The sequence below is a fragment of the Saccopteryx leptura genome, chromosome 1, assembly GCF_036850995.1.
Source record: "Saccopteryx leptura isolate mSacLep1 chromosome 1, mSacLep1_pri_phased_curated, whole genome shotgun sequence".
In the NCBI taxonomy this organism is placed as follows: Eukaryota; Metazoa; Chordata; class Mammalia; order Chiroptera; family Emballonuridae; genus Saccopteryx; species Saccopteryx leptura.
In genome coordinates, this window is record NC_089503.1 from 291,069,873 (window position 1) to 291,089,523 (window position 19,651).

At 38.3% G+C, this 19,651-nt stretch overlaps 1 protein-coding gene across 2 annotated transcripts in view; it reads right to left on the minus strand.

Annotated features, from left to right (window-relative positions):
- Window positions 1–2,908: 2,908 nt before the first annotated feature.
- The window catches only part of LOC136389396 (C-type lectin domain family 1 member A-like), a 38,003-nt gene continuing 21,260 nt past the window's right edge, over window positions 2,909–19,651 (minus strand). For both annotated transcript variants that reach the window (XM_066361206.1, XM_066361207.1), the window contains 5 exons: window positions 17,202–17,300; window positions 10,097–10,273; window positions 7,075–7,226; window positions 5,658–5,776; window positions 2,909–4,598 (listed from right to left, as the gene is read on the minus strand). In XM_066361206.1, the coding sequence (XP_066217303.1) occupies window positions 4,448–4,598; window positions 5,658–5,776; window positions 7,075–7,226; window positions 10,097–10,273; window positions 17,202–17,300 (698 nt within the window). In that variant the 3' untranslated portion in view covers window positions 2,909–4,447. The remainder of the gene's footprint in view (window positions 4,599–5,657; window positions 5,777–7,074; window positions 7,227–10,096; window positions 10,274–17,201; window positions 17,301–19,651) is intronic.

Here is a 19,651-nt window from a genome sequence, read left to right on the forward strand (position 1 = left end):
CATGTCTAGGTATCAGACTTATGTGTGTATTCCAGGTAAAAATGACCCTTTCCTGCTCATGTTCCAGGAGTATTGAGAAGATAAAGTTTATGTGTAAAATTCTAGCAACTGTCTGGAGAGACTATCTCTTTTAAAGTGAATGAATCTTTTCAAATACACTTATAGACAATCTGTATCCCAGGTCTGCAGGCTCCTTGAACATGAATCAGCTGGTTCCCAAGGGACAGTAGATAGGGAAGTGTCTTAAAATCTGTAGGAAGGAAAACTTCGCTAATTATTTCTGCGTTACTCTACTTCTCTTACCATCCCGACAAATCACTACTCAGTAGATTCATCAAATATTTAAATTCAACATAATTGTATTAAATCTTTAATTTATTCACACTTAGTAACTGAACTACACTAGATTCTCTCTATAATAAAAACACCGCTTAAATATAAATATAATAAAGTAAAACGTAATTCACTGAAACAGTGCAAACCATTTAAACAAACCTAGAAGTCTATTGTAAAATGTGTCCTTTGCAGGCTAAGGACCTTTAAGGATGGGAAGGGCATGTCTTGTGTTTTTTTTTTTTTTTTCTTTACCCTTGTCCTGAAGTTTAAATGGTGGGGATTTCAATAAAAGAGATTTTCCTTTGTTTTCTGCTGAACCTGGAAAAGGAGAAGAGAAAGAAAACACCATGTGTTTGATTTCCACAGCTGGCAGCTGGAAGCTGGATATAATAACCCAGAATGAAAGAAGAACAATAACAATTTTTAGTAGTGAGGACTGTTTGTCTTCAAGATTCTTCACAGTATTGTCATGGAGCTATGTTTAGAGAAAGCATAGGAAGCATTTGATAGCTCACTCTTTAGAGAAAACTTCGATGAAGCAAAAGGTAAACATCCTCAGCTGATGTCATCGCACCAGTATGCAATGAGGTATTTGTGAGTCAGAATTGGATCTACAGTGCAGCTGGCCAGAGCACCTTCAAACTCCCTCAGTACTAATATTATTTTCCATAGATATTATGGGTGGAAGATTTTTTTCCTGCAGGTAGCTTTTGGCCCAGAATATCAAGGTCTTTTCAAGGCAGCGCTAAGAGACTGAGCCTTAGCACTGGGATAACCAGTTTTACCCCCAGTCCCACCAATAATGAATTAATAGGGTATCTTGATTCATTTCACTAAGTCCCAAGGTAGCTTTAAAAACAGGGAAAGAAAAGAAAACTTAAAATTCTGTCCCACAAATGTAAAGGGGCTTTGTAATGTGGAATGATTAAAGTACATTAAGTGTGTAAAAGGAAAAACATTGGAATAGTAAGGGTGAAAGAATAATAACAAGTATTATTAGAGTCTAATAATCTATTTATATAATAAACCTTGTAAAAAAGTTATGCCTACTTTAAATCAGATTATGCTGCTTTTTGTAGTCTTCAAAAGTGACAAAAATCCCTTTACAAAGTATTTGGCTTTGAAATATTTAAAAAAAAAACAAAAACCCTGAAGGAACCTATTGGACTTTCTATTTATTTCATAATCTGTTTACATCCCCAAGTAAAAGCTCCCATTACACTTCTCATACTTCCTACTGTTACAGGGCTCATGATCTGTTTCCTGCTGATAAGTTTTAAGAGCTTGTTCAATATCCTCAGGAAAGAAATAGCTTATTGTGTACCCCAGGAGATCGGGTCCACCAGGAAAGGCCATGTTCCTTGCTTGACTTTTCCTGCCATTTCTTCAGAATTACCTAAGCACACAAGAGCTTAGACAGGGTCTTCCCTGGCTGAAAAACCAATTCATGGTTTTTCTCTGATTCTCAAGGGAAATTTGATCCAGCAAATCATATTTTCAAATTCATTTTATGATTTTTTATTCTTAATTTCTTTTAATTATAGAGAGAATGTTGTGCCTGCCATACTCCTTTTCTGCTTTTGAAATAGTTGTTCATATTGTGATCAGTATTGTGGGCTTTGTTATACAGATGAGGGGATTATTGAAGGCAAAGATGGAGAAAAATAAGCCCAAATCGGCCAAAAATATCAAATAAATGCAATTTTTTTTCTTCTTTACTATCTAAAGTGACACTTTTCCTTAGGTTGCAGATTTGGAAAGAGAATATATTCAACACCCACTCTCCAGACAGCTGGACTCTTTAAAGCAATTCATTTAAAAAGACTTTTCATCCAACCCTGAACACAGGGTTCAAAATGGTATGTTTTGTCTCTATTCTACAAGTTAGTCCATAAAATCATTTGACTTTCTCATATTAACCATATTTTCTGCTTCAGTAGAAAGGCTTAAATAACACTAAACTGCTAAAGACCTATCCACATTTCTGTTTTTGTGCTTAATACATTAACTGCATATGTTAAATATCTGCACTCATCATAAAATTCTTTGGAGTTATCCACAGCTCCCCATTGTAGGCACCTCTCTACAGTTTGTTGATGAATACAGTCCCTGAAAAAGGTTGTTTATGTTCTTTTGTGCTCCCTTATATTTAAAAATAACCACTAAACTCCTTCTCCTCCCTCTTTGCATATTTTAATACCTCTTACATCTTATATTACAATTTAAATTATGGAACTAATTTTACATTTACCTCATTTCAGCTAACAAAAACACCATGAAGAAATTATGAATATTTCACTTTATACTTAATGAAATAAGCTTCTTGAAATAAAGTGACATTGCAATAATAAATCAAAATAAGGAATGTAAAATTCTCATTTTATGATCACAAATGCACAACACAATAAATAAACACAGAATTGCTCTAACACTGAAGAAATATTCTAGCTAATGGGCAGAAAATTGAAAGGAAAAACTTAAGGTAGAAATCTGCAATTAGTGATTGATAGGTGACACTGTTGTATAAAAATGAACACGAAGTGTTCTCTTTATTATATATTTGCTAATTTAATGTCATTTCACCATAAAATACATGTTTTACTAAAAACAAAACTGAAGCATCTAGTTTCCACAGTTGAAAAATAAATTTATTTAAATTGTCCATTCTAGTGTTAAAGCCTTAAGTAGATTTATATATGAACAAAGTCAGTGTTTGTGATGGTGTTATTTGCAATGACCCTTGTGATTCTGTATAATGTCATCCTGAGAAAGGAACACCTTCACAAGAAGCCCACAATGTTTGTCACAGTCTTCACTCTCCATGACCTGATTGGATAACTTGCCCTATCGCTATTCAGTTTACTCCTCTTCAACCATGTGTTAATGACATAAACTTGCCTCAAAGGACTTCATTTTAAGAAAGCATTAGTACTTTTTGAAGATATGCATCTCAAATACTTCTTATTATCCTCAAATAATCAATACTCTTGTCGAACCCATACAAAGTCTCAAAGGCACAAACCATCAAAACACTGACTACTGTCATATTTTGAAGAGCGTTTTCACAATAAATTTTTATCCAAATCACAAATCCATTCTAAAGTCACACATACTTCACATTATTTACATTTATTATTATTAAGTCTTCAGTACCTGAAAGGTATAAACATGGATCAAATGGAACAGAAACCAAAGTATTCCAGATGCATATAAACAGACAGACTTTTGTTCTGGTCTTCAATCTCTCTGAAGGGAACATCAGGGATAATAATTTTGATATGGAACTGAATTGAGAATATTTCTATCCTGAAAGAAATTCTCAGGGGAAGGAGACAATCATTGGAACGTTAAATGGACATCGGGAGATACGTTTGTAAGAAGTTAAGATTCTAATAAATAAAATTAGCCTGGTGGGAAACAGGCCATAAACACAGCAGATGGGGTTTTACTGAGAAATTGAGAAGAGAAAACATATGCACTTAATCAAACAAAATGAATTAGTTGTGTATTTGGTGGCACAGTATAAGAAATAATTGCTACTTTCTCATAGACTAATTGACTGTTGAAGCAAAGAATGTTACATTTATTTCTTCTGTTTAAGTTTCTCACTCCTCTAAAAATATTAAGGAAGACATGGAAACAGAGAAATGAGGTTAGATGCTGAGAGGGCAGAACACTAGAACGTTATCTCACAATTAAGAATGTAGATGACAACTTCATGGGTTTCTGGGGCCAGTTGGTGATACTCAATCAGGGCTTCGTTGAGACTGGTAGATAATATGTTCATGAACTCCCAAGCTCAGAAGTGCTGTAATCTTGAGCAGGAAATGTGAAAATCCTTCTTGTGCCAGTAAGAAGGATTGCCTTTCCTGACTTTTTTCCATTTCCCCATGTCTCAAGTATCCTTTGCATTGACCTTGCTTGGTTCAAATGTTTTGTTGAATTGTGGCATAAACAGGGATCAAATGAAAGAGAGTAGTTTGAAACCAAACTATTACAAGTGCACATGAAGAGAATGACTTTTGTTCTGATCTTCAATTTCTGTGAAGGGAGTGTGAAGTTCTAGTTGTGGCTGGAGAGTGAGTCACCTCCATGTAATGGTTCAGAGAAGCTAAAGGAGTCTCTCTAGCTGGACTGTGGCCGCCATTTTTTCACACGCACACCGCCTCAACTCTCGGCAGTCCTTTGAGAACACTTTTCCATTGAGGATGGTCGCACAGTCCCTGTCTCTTAGGCTGGTGACATCTGTTATAATCTTAAACCTTAAAAAAGAAAAAAAAATGTTAATTTAATTATAATTTTTTTCTAAAAAGAAATATTAAGTACTCAGAAAGTACAAATTCCTAGCTTGATAAAATAACAGAATACATGACCAGAATGAGTTCACCAAAAATATAGAGTCATCAAGCTCTTTCTTTTCAGCCCCTCACTTTCCATAGTCATTCTTAGAAGCATCAGGTCACCCAAACAACAAACAACTATTTCTAACTAAAATGATGGTACATGTTATAATCCAATTTTAACATATAATTTTACATCTGAAAAATTATTTACCTTCTCCATGACTTAGTTTACTTACTTGTAAAATAAAAATAATAGTTAAGTTGTATATGTCCTAGCTCCCAGGAGAATAAATCTTATGTGGTACACAGAGAAGAAAGGTGTCTTCTCAAATATGGATTTAAATTATAATATATTTCAGCGGCAAGATTACATTTACTTATTTCAAATGATACCATGCACACTCTTATCCGACATAAGTAAAACTAACTTTTCATAATAATACTGTTTATATTGTCAATAAATCTATTCTCAGACACTGCATTTTTAAAGATGTGCTCCTACTTTTTCAACGCACAGAAAGCCAAGAAGTGTAAGGTCTTATACTATCTCAGGGTATTGACAAGTTTTAAAGTTTTGTGACCTTAGGTAAGTCACCATTACAGCCTGGTCTTCAGTTTATTAATCCATGAAAGATCTCTCTCTTTCTTTTCTCTCTCTCTCTTTTTCTCTCTCCCCTTCAGTGAATCCAGACAATTTTAATGTTCCAAGAAACTTCAGGTTTTTAAATAAAATTTTCTGAAAACATCCAAAGAACTTTCTCTACTATTTTAACACTTTTATCTGTCTTCCTCCCTACTTTATTAGCCATTTGGGAGCAAGCACTGTTTTAAACATTACTGAACATACTTTTACAAACATAATATCCAATATAAAGCAGATGTTCAATTAATGCTTGCTGAACCAATTTATGGAACGCTGTCACTCAAGCAATACTTCTCTATTATAGGCCTTTCCCACAAAACTTTCCAGAGGCTTACAGTTCAGAGGCGTAAGATGCTCCATTCACCCACAGCCAGGCCTTGCTGGTGCCGTTGCGGGACAGCCCTATCCAGTAAGAGTAGAAAAACTCAGAGTAGCTCTGAGGCATGGCAAACCGCTGCAAAGGCACACAAGAAAATGTTTAGCTTTTAGAGATGCTATAATACACATATATACAGAGATGTGTAATGCCAGGCAATACTTTTAATGAGAACAGCACATGACTCCTGCCTGACATAGATAATAGCACACTTAAAACAGAAGCATCTATACTGAAGTCAGTTAATTCATCCAAGTTCAAGAATTTCACTTGTCTTGATAAACATGAAGACATACTGATATTCTGAATTCAAGAATCACATCAACCAAGATTTATAAGCAACCCACTATTTTCATGTCACAGGGTAAACACTAAGAATGGTATTTAAAAAAAAAAAGAGGCATATTTACAAAGAGATAGAAGTGATTTTGAGGATTAGAAAGATATGGAAAGAAAAATACAGGAATGGGAAGTAGCCTTTATAAATACATGCAAAGGGGATTTACCAGGAAGAAGAGGTAATGAATACCATTTAATGTCAAAAGAGGTAAAAGAAGAATGTATAAGGATAATTTATGTTTCAGACTGAGAAAGGGAGAAAGAAAAAATGTATATTTCCGTATACATATACATACCATATCCCCATGTATAAGACGCACCTTAATTTGGGAGCCCAAAATTTTAAACAAAATGTATTACATTGTGGGGCAGCTGTTAGACTTGCTCACTGGTGTACCAGCTGCAAGCACTATGCTTGATTAGTGCGTGAGCACGTGTCAGAGGCACGGGTACATATAGCCTATATAAAGCTATATGGGTGCTTGCTCTCCAGAGAGATGGGGATTGAGGATGGGGAATTGCCTGCCCGCCACTGTGAGGGGCCATTTTACTGTTTGTTTGCCTGAGAGACGGTTTCCCCTCCCTGTCTGTGTACTTGTCTGCCGTTGTGAGATTTTATTAAATGGAAAAATCCAATACTTTTCAGCTCCACAGTTGCTCTACAGTCTGCCCAAATCCAATGTAAACCTGCCTGGCCTCAGCCACTGGCATTACATACATAAAGATTGAACTTAAGTTTTATTCATCATAAAATTCATACAACTGCTCATCCATGTGAAAAAGCGGTAAATGTAAGACGCGCTTTTAAGACGCGCCCACTGTATAAGAGGCGCCCAGTTTTTTAGACCCCAATTTTTTTTTTAAAAACAGTGCGTCTTATACATGGGAAATACAGTAATATGAATAAATTGATACATATCCCTGATTGAAATAAATGGGAGAGTCTGCGGACCTTGACTCTGATTCTTCTTGTATGGCTCTTTTAAAGATACCTTTTGAAGAATACTTCAAGCACTAACCAAAACTCAGGACCTTACCAGTACTTCTTGTGTGTCTATCTTCAGCATGGTTGAGTTCTCAGCAATACAGAAATAGTCACAGTCCTGCCAACACTTGCTCTCTTTAAAGAATTGGTAGCATTTGTCCCCATGCCACTTCCACTTTCCTGGGCAAGGGCTACATCGGTGCTCTTGGAAAGAAATCAATTTTAATGTTATTTTCTGCCCAAGTCTGATTTCTTTCCTCCCTTGAAATTATATTGTATTTGATGATGAGAGACAAAATGAATTCCCTTTCTCTTAGTTACTTAAATGCTCAGGCACTGATAACTACAAATGCTTACCCAGCACCCATTCTATGCCAGGAATTGTAACTGGTCCTAAGCATACAGTGGAAATTAAAGCAGACACGACCTGCTTTTGTGGATATGGAATCTAGCAATAAGTGATTGGAACTTCCTTGCTCCTTGCCCTACATAATTCAGATACAGAGAGGATATTCAATGAGCGAAGAACTTTTTATATGTTCAGAAACTCAACATGCATTGCACTTAAGAAACAATTGAAGTTTTTATGATTTTTTTCTTCAAATTTCTCATATACTAGTAAAAGAATTTTTAAAAATGCAGTATATACCATTAAGTTATGAACTCTTTTCTCATTCTAAGTACAAGTAAATAAAAATTTAGAAAAAAATATATAAATACTGCCCTGGCCAGTTGGTTCAACAGTAGAGCATCAGCCCAGAGTATGGAAGTCCTAGGTTCAATTCCCGGTCAGGGCACCCAGAAGAAGTGACCATCTGCTTCTCCATCCCTCCCCCTTCTTTCTTCCTTTCTCTATCCTCCCCCCCCCCCACAGCCATGGCTCAAACAATTTGAGTAAGTTGACCCTAGGTGCTGAGGATGGCTCCATGGCCTCATCTCAGGCACTGAAATAGCTTGGTTGCTGAACAACGGAGCAGCAACCCAGATGGGCAGAGCATCACCTTGTAGGGGGCTTTCTGGGTGTATCCTTGTCGGAGTGCATGCGGGAGTCTATCTCTCTGCCTCCCTGCCTCCCCATCTCTCACTTAAAAAAAAAAAAAAAAGAAAAATATATATATATATATAAATACTAAGCCAAGTATGAATTAGAATGGTAAGTCGCCATGTATCAGAAATTAAGATGGACATCAAAGTTAGAGAATTAGTACATAGGTCAAGGGTAGGTGGACTACTGTGAGTAGTGGTTGTAAATATAAGAACTAAGTCCTGACAAATGGTTTTAATACCTATAAGGAAACATGGCCTTGGGCCTTTGAGAAAAACCTGTAACCAGGTTCATTTTGGGTATATGATGGGATGGAAACTCAATAATTCTATAAAAATGTTTTTATTTTAAAAACAGTATCAAATGTTAACATGTTAAAATCTGAGTGGTCAATACACAAATGGATATTATATTATTGTTTCTTTATTATTGCTTTTTATTTTATTTTCCTGTGTATTTGAAATATTGTATAAGGTAAAACAAAGTTTTAAACAAATAAATAATTTAGGAGATTTTTTTTGACAGTTTACATCTCTGGCCCAGACCTTATTTCTTATATACAAACTGCCTATTCATATCTCCACTTGGATATCTAAATTATATTTCAAATTCAACCTGCCCAAAACAGCATTCCTGGGTTTTAACCTTCCCCTTTATAACCATAGACTTCTTCTCCATTTTACTTGGTCTCTATACTTCTAGTTGCTTTGCTAAAAAACCCTCTAAAAATGTCTTTGTGTGTGTGTGTGTGTGTGTGTGTGTGTGTGTGTGTGTGTGTGTGTCCCTGGCCAGTTGGCTCAGTGGTAGAGCATCAGCCCAGTGTGTGGAAGTCCAGGATTCGATTCCTAGTCAGGGCACACAGGAGAAGTGACCATCTGTTTCTTCACCCCTCCCCCTTCTCTCTCTCTCCTCTCTCTTTCCTCTCTCTCTCTCTCTCTCTCTCTCTCTTCTCCTCCCACAGCCATGGCTCAAATGGTTTGAGCAAGTTGGCCCTGGGCACTGGAGATGGTTCCATGCCCTCACCTCAGGCACTGAAATGGCTCAGTTGCTGAGCAACAGAGCCACAGCTTCAGATGGGCAGAGCATAGCTCAGTAGGATGCTTGCCAAATGGATCCCAGTCAGGGCATATGCGGGAGTCTGACTCTGCCTCCCTGCGTCTCACTTAATAAAAAGAAATGTTAAAATAATTTATTTTATTTATTGATTAGAGAGAGAGAGAGAGGAAGGGGTGGGAAGAGAAAGAGAAACATAGATTTGTTGTTCCACTTATTTATGCATTCGTTGGTTGATTCTTGTATATGTCTCTACTAGAGATCTAACCCACAACTATGGCGTATTAGAACAATGCTCTAACCAACTGAGCAACCTGGCCAGGGCCTGGGGTATATCTTTGACTCCTTTATTTCTTTCACAACTCATTTAGCACACGATGAGTTCATCTTCAACTGATCATATCCTAGTTTGAGCCACCATTATCTCTTACCTGGATTACTGAAATAGGCATCTCTCCTGTGAGTTCTCTGTTTCTATCTTTCCCTCTTCCAGTCTAGAGTCAACATATTTGCAGAGAGAGTGTTCAAATATTCATGTCAGACATGTATTTCCTCTGCTCAAAATTCTGCAATGAATCCTCATTTTGTTCAAAATAAATGTCCCCTAACACCATAAATAATCTCTACTTTATTTCCTATTAGTCTTCTACTTACTCGTTCTGGCTCAACTACACAAGCTCTTTATTATTCCTTGAATATACAGATACATTCATATCTTAGAGCTCAGGCATTATCTAAAATGTTGAATTTCAAGAATTCTTTCATGTATTATAACACATATGTATTTGAGCTAAATGATCCCAATAACTGGACATAATCTGGATGCCCAAACTATTACCATAAATTTTCCAGACAAATAATTAAATAATACAACTAGTTAATTGATACATTGGTTTCCAGGTACACTGATGGGAAAGTCAGCCCTATATTGACAGATACCCTCAGGGTAAGAGGGAGCTTAGTGATCAGGATTTACCTCCAGTTTTGTTATAGAGCTCCCGACAGAATTTTTCAGCCACACGCTGCAGAGTTTCTACAAGCTTCCCGTTCTGGGATTGGAGAGATTGTAGCTCTTGTGAGAGATTCCCCAGTCTTTCTTCCATTTTAGAAATACTGTCTTGTTGAGTATTGGAGAGCTGGTAGAACTGAAAAACTAACCCAAGTTATTAAGTCAGAGTAGATTGTTTTTTATAATACTTCATTTCTATTTTCTACATAGGGGGAAGACAAAATAATATATTGTTTATGATCTCAGGCTCTGAGATCTCATATTAACTATATTCAAGTTTGGACTGTAGTATATAATAATTGCATTTTGGGGGATAAATTAATATCTCTAAGTCCATTTCTTTATCTGAAAATGTGGAGTCATGGTAACAGTTTCTAACTTCAGGAATAAATTCTTTGACCATATTTACTATTTAATAAAAAATGTTTTGTATATTGTCAAACCATTACTCCACCTAAAGCCACATATCTGCTTATCCTTTGGCCAACATTTTGTGTATTGACAATGTACTAAACATTGTTATCTTATTCAGTCATTAAAATGGTCGTATTATTGTTTATATATTTTTATACATTTGCAGTTTGGCTCAGTGAGAATAAGTAAGTTACTATTATTTGGTTAAAAAAATTTCAGCAAGGCCCTAGCCGGTTGGCTCAGCGGTAGAGCATCGGCCTAGCGTGCGGAGGACCCGGGTTCGATTTCCGGCCAGGGCACATAGGAGAAGCGACCATTTGCTTCTCCACCCCTCCGCCACGCCTTCCTCTCTGTCTCTCTCTTCCACTCCCGCAGCCAAGGCTCCATTGGAGCAAAAATAGCCCAGGCGCTGGGGATGGCTCTGTGGCCTCTGCCTCAGGCGCTAGAGTGGCTCTGGTCGCAACATGGCAACGCCCAGGATGGGCAGAGCATCGCCCTCTGGTGGGCAGAGCATCGCCCCTGGTGGGCGTGCCGGGTGGATCCCGGTTGGGCGCATGCAGGAGTCTGTCTGACTGTCTCTCCTTGTTTCCAGCTTCAGAAAAATGCAAAAAAAAAAAAAATTTCAGCACTTAGGTCTAAACTCCAGGTTTCTAAATCTAAGTACAATAATCTTTTATGAATCATGAAAGTTTCAGGAGATGACATCAGAGTAATGGTGGGGTAGGAAGCGATACCGATAAATCTCCCCCAAAATTCAACAAGATCTTCAACCAGAAACAGAAAAACCTATACTTGGAGCCTCCAGATGCTTCACAATACACCCGAAGGTATGGTCGAGTGAAAAATTGGCTAAATATATAACCAAACCCCGAAGGAATTAGGGAGTAAGAAATGCTCCGCCTTCCTCACTAACCTAAACAGGGAGGCTTTCTCTGGTAACTGTGAATATAGAAACTGAGGCGGGCAAAGGGGGTGAATAGATCCAGGCCGCGGCACAAACGGCCAAACCAGGCTGTGGCACGGAGATCCAAGCCGAGGAAAAACTGATCCTGTGGCAACCCGGGCAATACAAGCTAACACTCGCGCCAAACCCAAACAAAGAAAGACAAGCGGGGCAGCCATTTTACCCGATCTCCTGGTCGGTGCGCAGTTAGTGGGCGAGAGATTTCTTCCTAAGCTCCGGGAGTGGGTGCCCGTGTTACCCCACAGAGAGGTAGAGTCAGAGGCCTTTCTGTGGGCCGAAAGCAGAATCTCTGGGCAGCCCCAGCACCCTGGGAAAGCCGCGCACGGGAGGGAGCGAGAACTAATTCCAACGATGGAAATTTTCCGTGCTGGTAGGGGTTTCACTCAGAGGGAAACGCGGCCGGCCTCATATCCTGGTCTGCGCGCGCAGATAGTGAGTGAGAGATTCCTCCGAGTGCCTCAGCAGTGCACGCCCGTGTTATCGCACAGAGGGGCAGAGTCAGGGGCCTTTGTGTAGGCCAAAGCAGAATCTCGGGCAGCCCCAGCGCCTTGCAAAAGCCGCGCACGGGGACGGAGCGAGAGCCAATTCCAACGCTGCAACTTTTCCAGGCGGTTGGGGGTTTCACTCAGAGCGTGAGACTGCTGGCCGGATATCCTGATCTGCGCACACAGAAAGTGAGCGAGAGTTTCCTCCAAGCACCCCGGAAGTGGGCGCCCGCCTGTGTTACCGGACAGAGTGGCAGAGCCAGAGGTCTTTGAGTGGGCGGAAAGCCCGCCTGATTATGCTAGCAGCTCTGACTGACTGAGCCTTACCCAGAGCCCTGTGCTGAGTGGAAATAGAGTGGGGAGTTGCCAGCTCTTTGAGCCTCTTACTATCCAGGCAGAGGCAGCAGCAACCCCATAGCTGGATTATCAGGCTACTAATTGAGGAAGGAAAGACTAGGAGAAAGGCTCCAGGAACACGGACTCTCTCACTGTCGGAGCCTATAAATGCTAATGAGCCTCGACTGCCAACAAGACTAAAGCACAATACATGACATTGCCATAGAGACTTATCAACTGCAAACCTCTACCTGAGCGTGCCGAAGGGGCAGAACCCGGGGTACAGAGTCACCGACCAGGAAGAAGGAGAGAAAAGAAAAAGCAAGAAGATAACCTCTCAAAATCAAGAATAATCTGCAGACTTTATAACTTATCCCATTTTATTATATTTGTTCGTTTGTTTCTCTTATCTTCATTCTTGATACTTTATTTCCTCCTCCAATTTGATGATTAACTCTCTGCCGGTCTTACTCTCTCCTCTCCTTGAACTACACTACCCATAAGTGTTACATCTCCCATTATCTTTTCTTTCCTCTTCCTTTCTCTCTATGAGGGTTGCACTCCAAAACCCTTAACTCTCTCTCTCTCTCCTTTTTTTTTCTTCTTTTTGTGGTTCCCTCTTTTTTTCTCTCTCTCTCTTTCTTTTCTCCCTCTATATTAGTTTCTTCCTTTCTCCTTTACATCTCCTCTCATTCAAACCTCAATAACAAACAAATTATCTTATCTGGGACTCAAACTTATGTTCGTGGCATTTTGGGGGGTTTTTACTTCACCTTTTTAACTCACTAGCAGTGCTCCCATCCCTGGCTCTCCATTTTATCTAGTTCTTGTTCCACTAAATACAGTAGTAATTTTTTAATTTGTCCCCCCATTTTTCTGTTTTCCTCTTATTCCTCTCATCATAACTCTTAGACAACCAACACCTAAAAGCAAATCATTTTATTCTTGACCCAAATTTTTTCCTTATTTGCTTTTTGTGGGTCCATACCCCCTTTTTTTTTCTTTTTTTTTTTTCTTTTTTTTTCTTTTTTTTGCCCCTTTATTACGTTTCCTCAATTCAGGCCCCCCATCACAGGCATTGTTTGTTATAATTCACAGTTCACCACAAGATTTTCTCAAGAAAGAGGGGAGAGGAGAGGAGAGAAAAAAAAGGAGGGGGGGAATAATTTCCTTTTTTTTTAATTTTTATTTTATTTTATTTTTCTTTATTTCATTATTAATTATTTTTAAAAAAAACAACTCTTTTCGATTTTTTATTTTTTTATTTTTTTTAAACTTTTTATTCTTTATTAAATCTCATTAATACTATCAACAAAACCACCCTCAGATGCCATTAAGGAAGAGAAAATTGAATATCATGGATACAAAAGAAAGAGAGGTAACACAGCTAGATGAGGAAAAATCTATGGAGAAAAAATTTAATATATTGGAAACCTTGGAGCTAAATGACAGAGAATTCAAGATAGAAATCCTAAAAATCCTTTGAGATATACAAGAAAACACAGAAAGGCAATTTAGGGAGCTCAGAAAACAACTCAATGAACACAAAGAATATATGTCCAAGGAAATTGAAACTATAAAAACAAATCAAACAGAGATGAAAAACTCAATTCACGAGCTGAAAAACGAAGTAACAAGCTTAGCTAATAGAACAGGTCAGATAGAAGAGAGGATTAGTGAAATAGAAGACAAGCAACTTGAGGCACAACAGAGAGAAGAAGAAAGAGACTCAAAAATTAAAAAAAATGAGATAGCCCTACAAGAATTATCTGACTCCATCAAAAAGAATAACATAAGAATAATAGGTATATCAGAGGGAGAAGAGAGAGAAAATGGAATGGAGAACATACTCAAACAAATAATAGATGAGAACTTCCCAAGCCTGTGGAAAGAACTAAAGCCTCAAGTTCAAGAAGCAAACAGAACTCCGAGTTTTCTTAACCCCAACAAACCTACTCCAAGGCATATCATAATGAAATTGACACAAACCAACAGCAAAGAAAAAATTCTCAAGGCAGCCAGGGAAAAGAAGAATACAACATATAAAGGAAGGCCCATTAGATTATCATCAGATTTCTCAGCAGAAACTCTACAAGCTAGAAGAGAGTGGACCCCAATATTTAAAGTCCTGAAAGAGAGGAACTTTCAGCCATGAATACTATACCCATCAAAGCTATCCTTCAAATATGAAGGAGAAATAAAAACATTCACAGATACAGAAAAGATGAGGGAATTTATCATCAGAAAACACCCACTCCAGGAATTACTAAAGGGGGTTCTCCAATCAGATACAAAGAACAAAAAAAAACAGAGCCACAAGTAAAAGCTCCAAGAAGAACACAATAAAACCAAATTTAAACAGTGACAACAACAAAAAGAAAGAGGGAGAGAAGATGGAGATTAACAGTAGCAAAGGACGATGGAGTGCAAAAGTACTCACAAAATAGTTCACTACAATGAACAGGGTAGGGACCCTTTTCATTACTCAAAGGTAACCACCATTGAAAAAACCACCACAGAAGCACATGAGATAAAAAAGACAGCAACAGAGGAAAGATGTATGGAATACAACCAAATAAAAACAAAAGATAGAAAAACAAAAGAGAAGGATCAAACAAGACACAAAACTAACAGAAAGCAAGATATAAAATGGCAATAGGGAACTCACAAGTATCAATAATTACACTAAATGTAAACAGATTAAACTCACCAATAAAAAGGCACAGAGTAGCAGAATGGATTAAAAAAGAAAATCCAACTGTATGCTGCCTACAGGAAACTCATCTAAGTAACAAGGATAAAAACAAATTCAAAGTGAAAGGCTGGAAAACAATACTCCAAGCAAATAACATCCAAAAAAAAGCAGGTGTAGCAATACTCATATCGGATAATGCTGACTACAAGACAGGAAAAGTACTCAGAGACAAAAATGGCCATTTCATAATGGCTAAGGGGACACTGAATCAGGCAAGAGAAGTGAAGGCAAAAATTAATGAATGGGACTACATCAGACTAAGAAGTTTTTGCTCAGCAAGAGAAACTGATAACAAAATAAACAGAAAGCCAACTAAATGGGAAATGATATTTTCAAACAACAGCTCAGATAAGGGCCTAATATCCAAAATATACAAAGAACTCATAAAACTCAACAACAAACAAACAACCAATCCAATAAAAAAATGGGAAGAGGATATGAACAGACACTTCTCCCAGGAAGAAATACAAATGGCCAACAGATATATGAAAAGATGCTCATCTTCTTTAGCTATTAAAGAAATGCAAATCAAAACGGCAATGAGATACCACCTCACACCTGTTCGATTAGCTATTATCAACAAGACGAGTAATAGCAAATGTTGGAGAGGCTGTGGAGAAAAAGGAACCCTCATACACTGTTGGTGGGAATGTAAAGTAGTACAACCATTATGGAAGAAAGTATGGTGGTTCCTCAAAAAACTGAAAATAGAACTACCTTATGACCCAGCAATCCCTTTACTGGGTATATACCCCAAAAACTCAGAAACATTGATACGTAAAGACACATGCAGCCCCATGTTTATTGCAGCATTGTTCACAGTGGCCAGGACATGGAAACAACCAAAAATCCCGTCAATAGATGACTGGATAAAGAAGATGTGGCACATATACACTATGGAATACTACTCAGCCATAAGAAATGATGACATCGGAACATTTACAGCAAAATGGTGGGATCTTGATAACATGATACGAAGCGCAATAAGTAAATCAGAAAAAAACAGGAACTGCATTATTCCATACGTAGGTGGGACATAAAAGTGAAACTAAGAGACATTGATAAAAGTGTGGTGGTTACGGGGGGGAGGGGGGAATGGGAGAGGGAAAGGGGGAGGGGGAGGGGCACAAAGAAAACAAGACAGAAGGTGACCGAGGACAATCTGACTTTGGGTGATGGGTATGCAACATAATTGAACGACAAGATAACCTGGACTTGTTATCTTTGAATATATGTATCCTGATTTATTGATGTCACCCCATTAAAAAAATAAAATTATTAAAAAGAAAAAAGAAAGTTTCTTTATATCCCTAAAAAGAATGGTGGTTGCAAAACAATAGTTAGATATATCGAAATAAAGTAAAAAATTGGGTGTCAGCATAGAAACATTATAAGATTTTTTTATTTTAAAATTGAAGATGACAAAAGTTTAAGAACTTCTTATAAAAACCAAATTTGTGAAATTAAAACCTGTTCTTTAGTGTAATCTTTTATCTTCTTCAACTGTTTCAGGAAACATTGCTGTAGTGTCTTGATCTGATGACACAAATGTGCCTACTTCCTTTTTAAAGTTTTTTTGAACTTGTCCTTACTAGTTAGAAACTTAAAGACTTTTATGCATGCATTTTTTTCCTTAGGTTTTTGCACAATGATTCTATAACTTCCAGGACCTTTTGAAAAATATTACAGTGATGAAGGATCTGGTCTGTCCTTCTCAGATTGAGTGCGGGATATAAACGCAGTCTCTTCTCTCTGTGTTAGCCCACTGAACCAGGCACGGTAAAGGGCAGAAATCACTGCCTCAACATTTTTGCGGAATAGAAGAAACCAAAACACGCATTTATTAAAAATTATTGATTTTAAATATTGGTGTATAAACAAAGAGACAATAAACTTTTTATCTCAAACAGAATATAAAAGTCTAGCTGGCATATGATTTATGTATTTTAATGCTTCTTCCGCTATCACTATTTAAATAGGTACTTTAAAATAAAATAGTACATTGAATTATCCACAGATTCTAGAATTAAAGAAAAAAAAATATTCCATAACAAATATGTCCCCTCCTGGACAAACCTTACAGCCAGGATTCTCCCCCAAGTCAAAATGCAGACTTACACACAAAACCCAGTATGGCCAGGCCGATCAGCAACACCAGACACAGAGCAACCAAGGTCAAGGCCGCTGGACGCCAGGCTGACGAGCGCTGCGGATGTTCTGCAGGGAACAAAAGAAAACGCAAGGTTTGGCTTTTTCTTCCTCTTGGATGTATGGTCAGCTGCAAGCAAGTGTGAGGAGTTGGTTCTGGGAAAGAAGGGATTTTAAGGACAACAGTAATCAGGGACTAGATAACATTCCTTCCATCCTCAGAAACATTGTGGTAATGCTCCAGGCCAAGCCCAACTTATTTGGCTAAATTGTTTCACAAGTCCCACCCATTTCTATCCCCCACACCCACCCAGTCCTACCTTGCAGGGAATCCAGTTATGCATTACTATTATCTTGGTATGGTTGTTTGTATAACTTTGTATTTGTCAAAATTTGAGTTATAAAAGACTCTCATGTAAATTCCTTAACAAGGAACATTTTTTCACATCATCAGAGAAGAGATGAAATCAATTCTTTGTCACTTCTGCAAAACAGCATCCCTCCCAAGTTCCATATATGCTTCTTCCAAAAAGCAACTTGCATATCAGTAATGAGAAATTATCATTTTACTGTCCCTTTTGGGGATCTTTTTTGTTGAAAGTCTCTCCTATGTAAAGATTTTGTTCATTTAAAAAATAGCATTCCAGGCCTGACCTGTGGTGGCGCAGTGGATAAAGCGTCAACCTGGAAACACTGAGGTTGCCGGTTCAAAACCCTGGCTTGCCTGGTCAAGGCACATATGGGAGTTGACACTTCCTGCTCCTCCCCCTTCTCTCTCTCTCTCTCTCTCTCTCTCTCTCTCCTCCCCTCTCTAAAATGAATAAATAAAAAATAATAATAATAATAAAAAAACGTTAAAAAATAGCATTCCAAAAATATATTATAAAGTAGCATGGTTATCAATTTCTCAAGGAGAGATCCAAGCTATCTCAATTTTGAGCCAATTAAGTAATAAAAAACGCTGAAGATAACATCCCTTGCCCACACACCCACAAGTTTACCCTGTGGTAATTTTAGGAGTTCCGCTTAGTGGAAAGTAAGCTTGTCTCCTAGTGAGATCAGCTATCAATCAATCTGAATGACCTGCCATATCCGACAAGGAAGACCTGCTACAAGTGCAGGTAGCAACTAACTTGGTGGCTAAAATGAAACAGAAGTAGAAAGAAACCCTCAAACAAACTGATCTCTTCAAGACTTGTAAGTTTCACTTCATTGGAAACTTAGGTCAGGGTCTAAAACAGAAATATTAAAGAAACATAAATTCATTTCCTCTTTTAAAAAGTCCTCCACAGAATACATTCTAGGTACAGAGATTTATACTAAACATTATTTCCGAATAGGAAATGGTAAGTGATAAAGATGTCCAGAAACAGAAAATTTCTTCACTACCCTCTGGAATTTACAATCTAGTAGGGAAATTAAGTAAAAATCATGGAGCAGACATTGCTATATGTTGGGCAGATAAAATGTATTATGCTCACTTTGTTAAAGAGGCCGTTGCCCAGGTGATATTAATGTGTGCTGAGAATTGTTGTAGCCTGAGGCTTGGTTTTAGGATTAAGCCTGTCCCACCCTTTTTGGTGTGAGGTGGTACAATCCTATCATGCCTCAGAGAAGTGACTTTGTATTAGAGACTTCCCTATTATGTATATTGGATTAAGGGTTTGGATTTCTACACTATAAAATGGAGGCAGAATGGGACTTGGCTCTTGGTTCCTGAGGTTAGCATGAGAGAGCAGAGAGAATAGAGCCAGCAGCGGGAGGAGGCCACGTGGAGAAGGCCAGGAGAAGCAGCCAAGATGGCGGAGTGCTGAGTGAGATGCCAGTTTGTGTAGAGTTTGTATCTGGGATAAGGAAGGAGATGGGGAACTGAGAATAAGTCTGGTGAGCTAGAAACCTTTGATTCTAGGAAACTCGGATAAGTCAGCAGCTTTGTGAGCACTGAGTGTGACTGGGTTTTGGAGCCCAGTGTGTATTTTTACTTGCCCGCCGGGTGCAAGGTAGGATTAAAGGCTATGGCCCACCAGTTTTTGGCTCCATGGTTTCTTTACCGACTGTCCGAATCCAATGCGAACCTGCATGGGCCAGGCGGCTGTGATAGTGGCCCTGGCCCTGGCTGCTGGCTTTACATTTGGCGTAGTCGGCAGGATTCGATACAGATCGGCAAGGAGCCTTTGAGTGGTCGAGTAGAGGACTGGCTAGTGTTAGGGTTCCTGTAAGGCCAGGAGGCAAGGCCAGAGCCACTATCACAGCAGCCCGGCCCATGCAGGTTCACATTGGATTCGGACAGTCGGTAAAGAAACCATGGAGCCAAAAACTGGTGGGTCATAGTCTTTAATCTAGCTTGCACCCAGCGGGCAAGTAAAAATACACACTGGGCTCCAAAACCCAGTCACATTCAGTGCTCACAAAGCTACTGA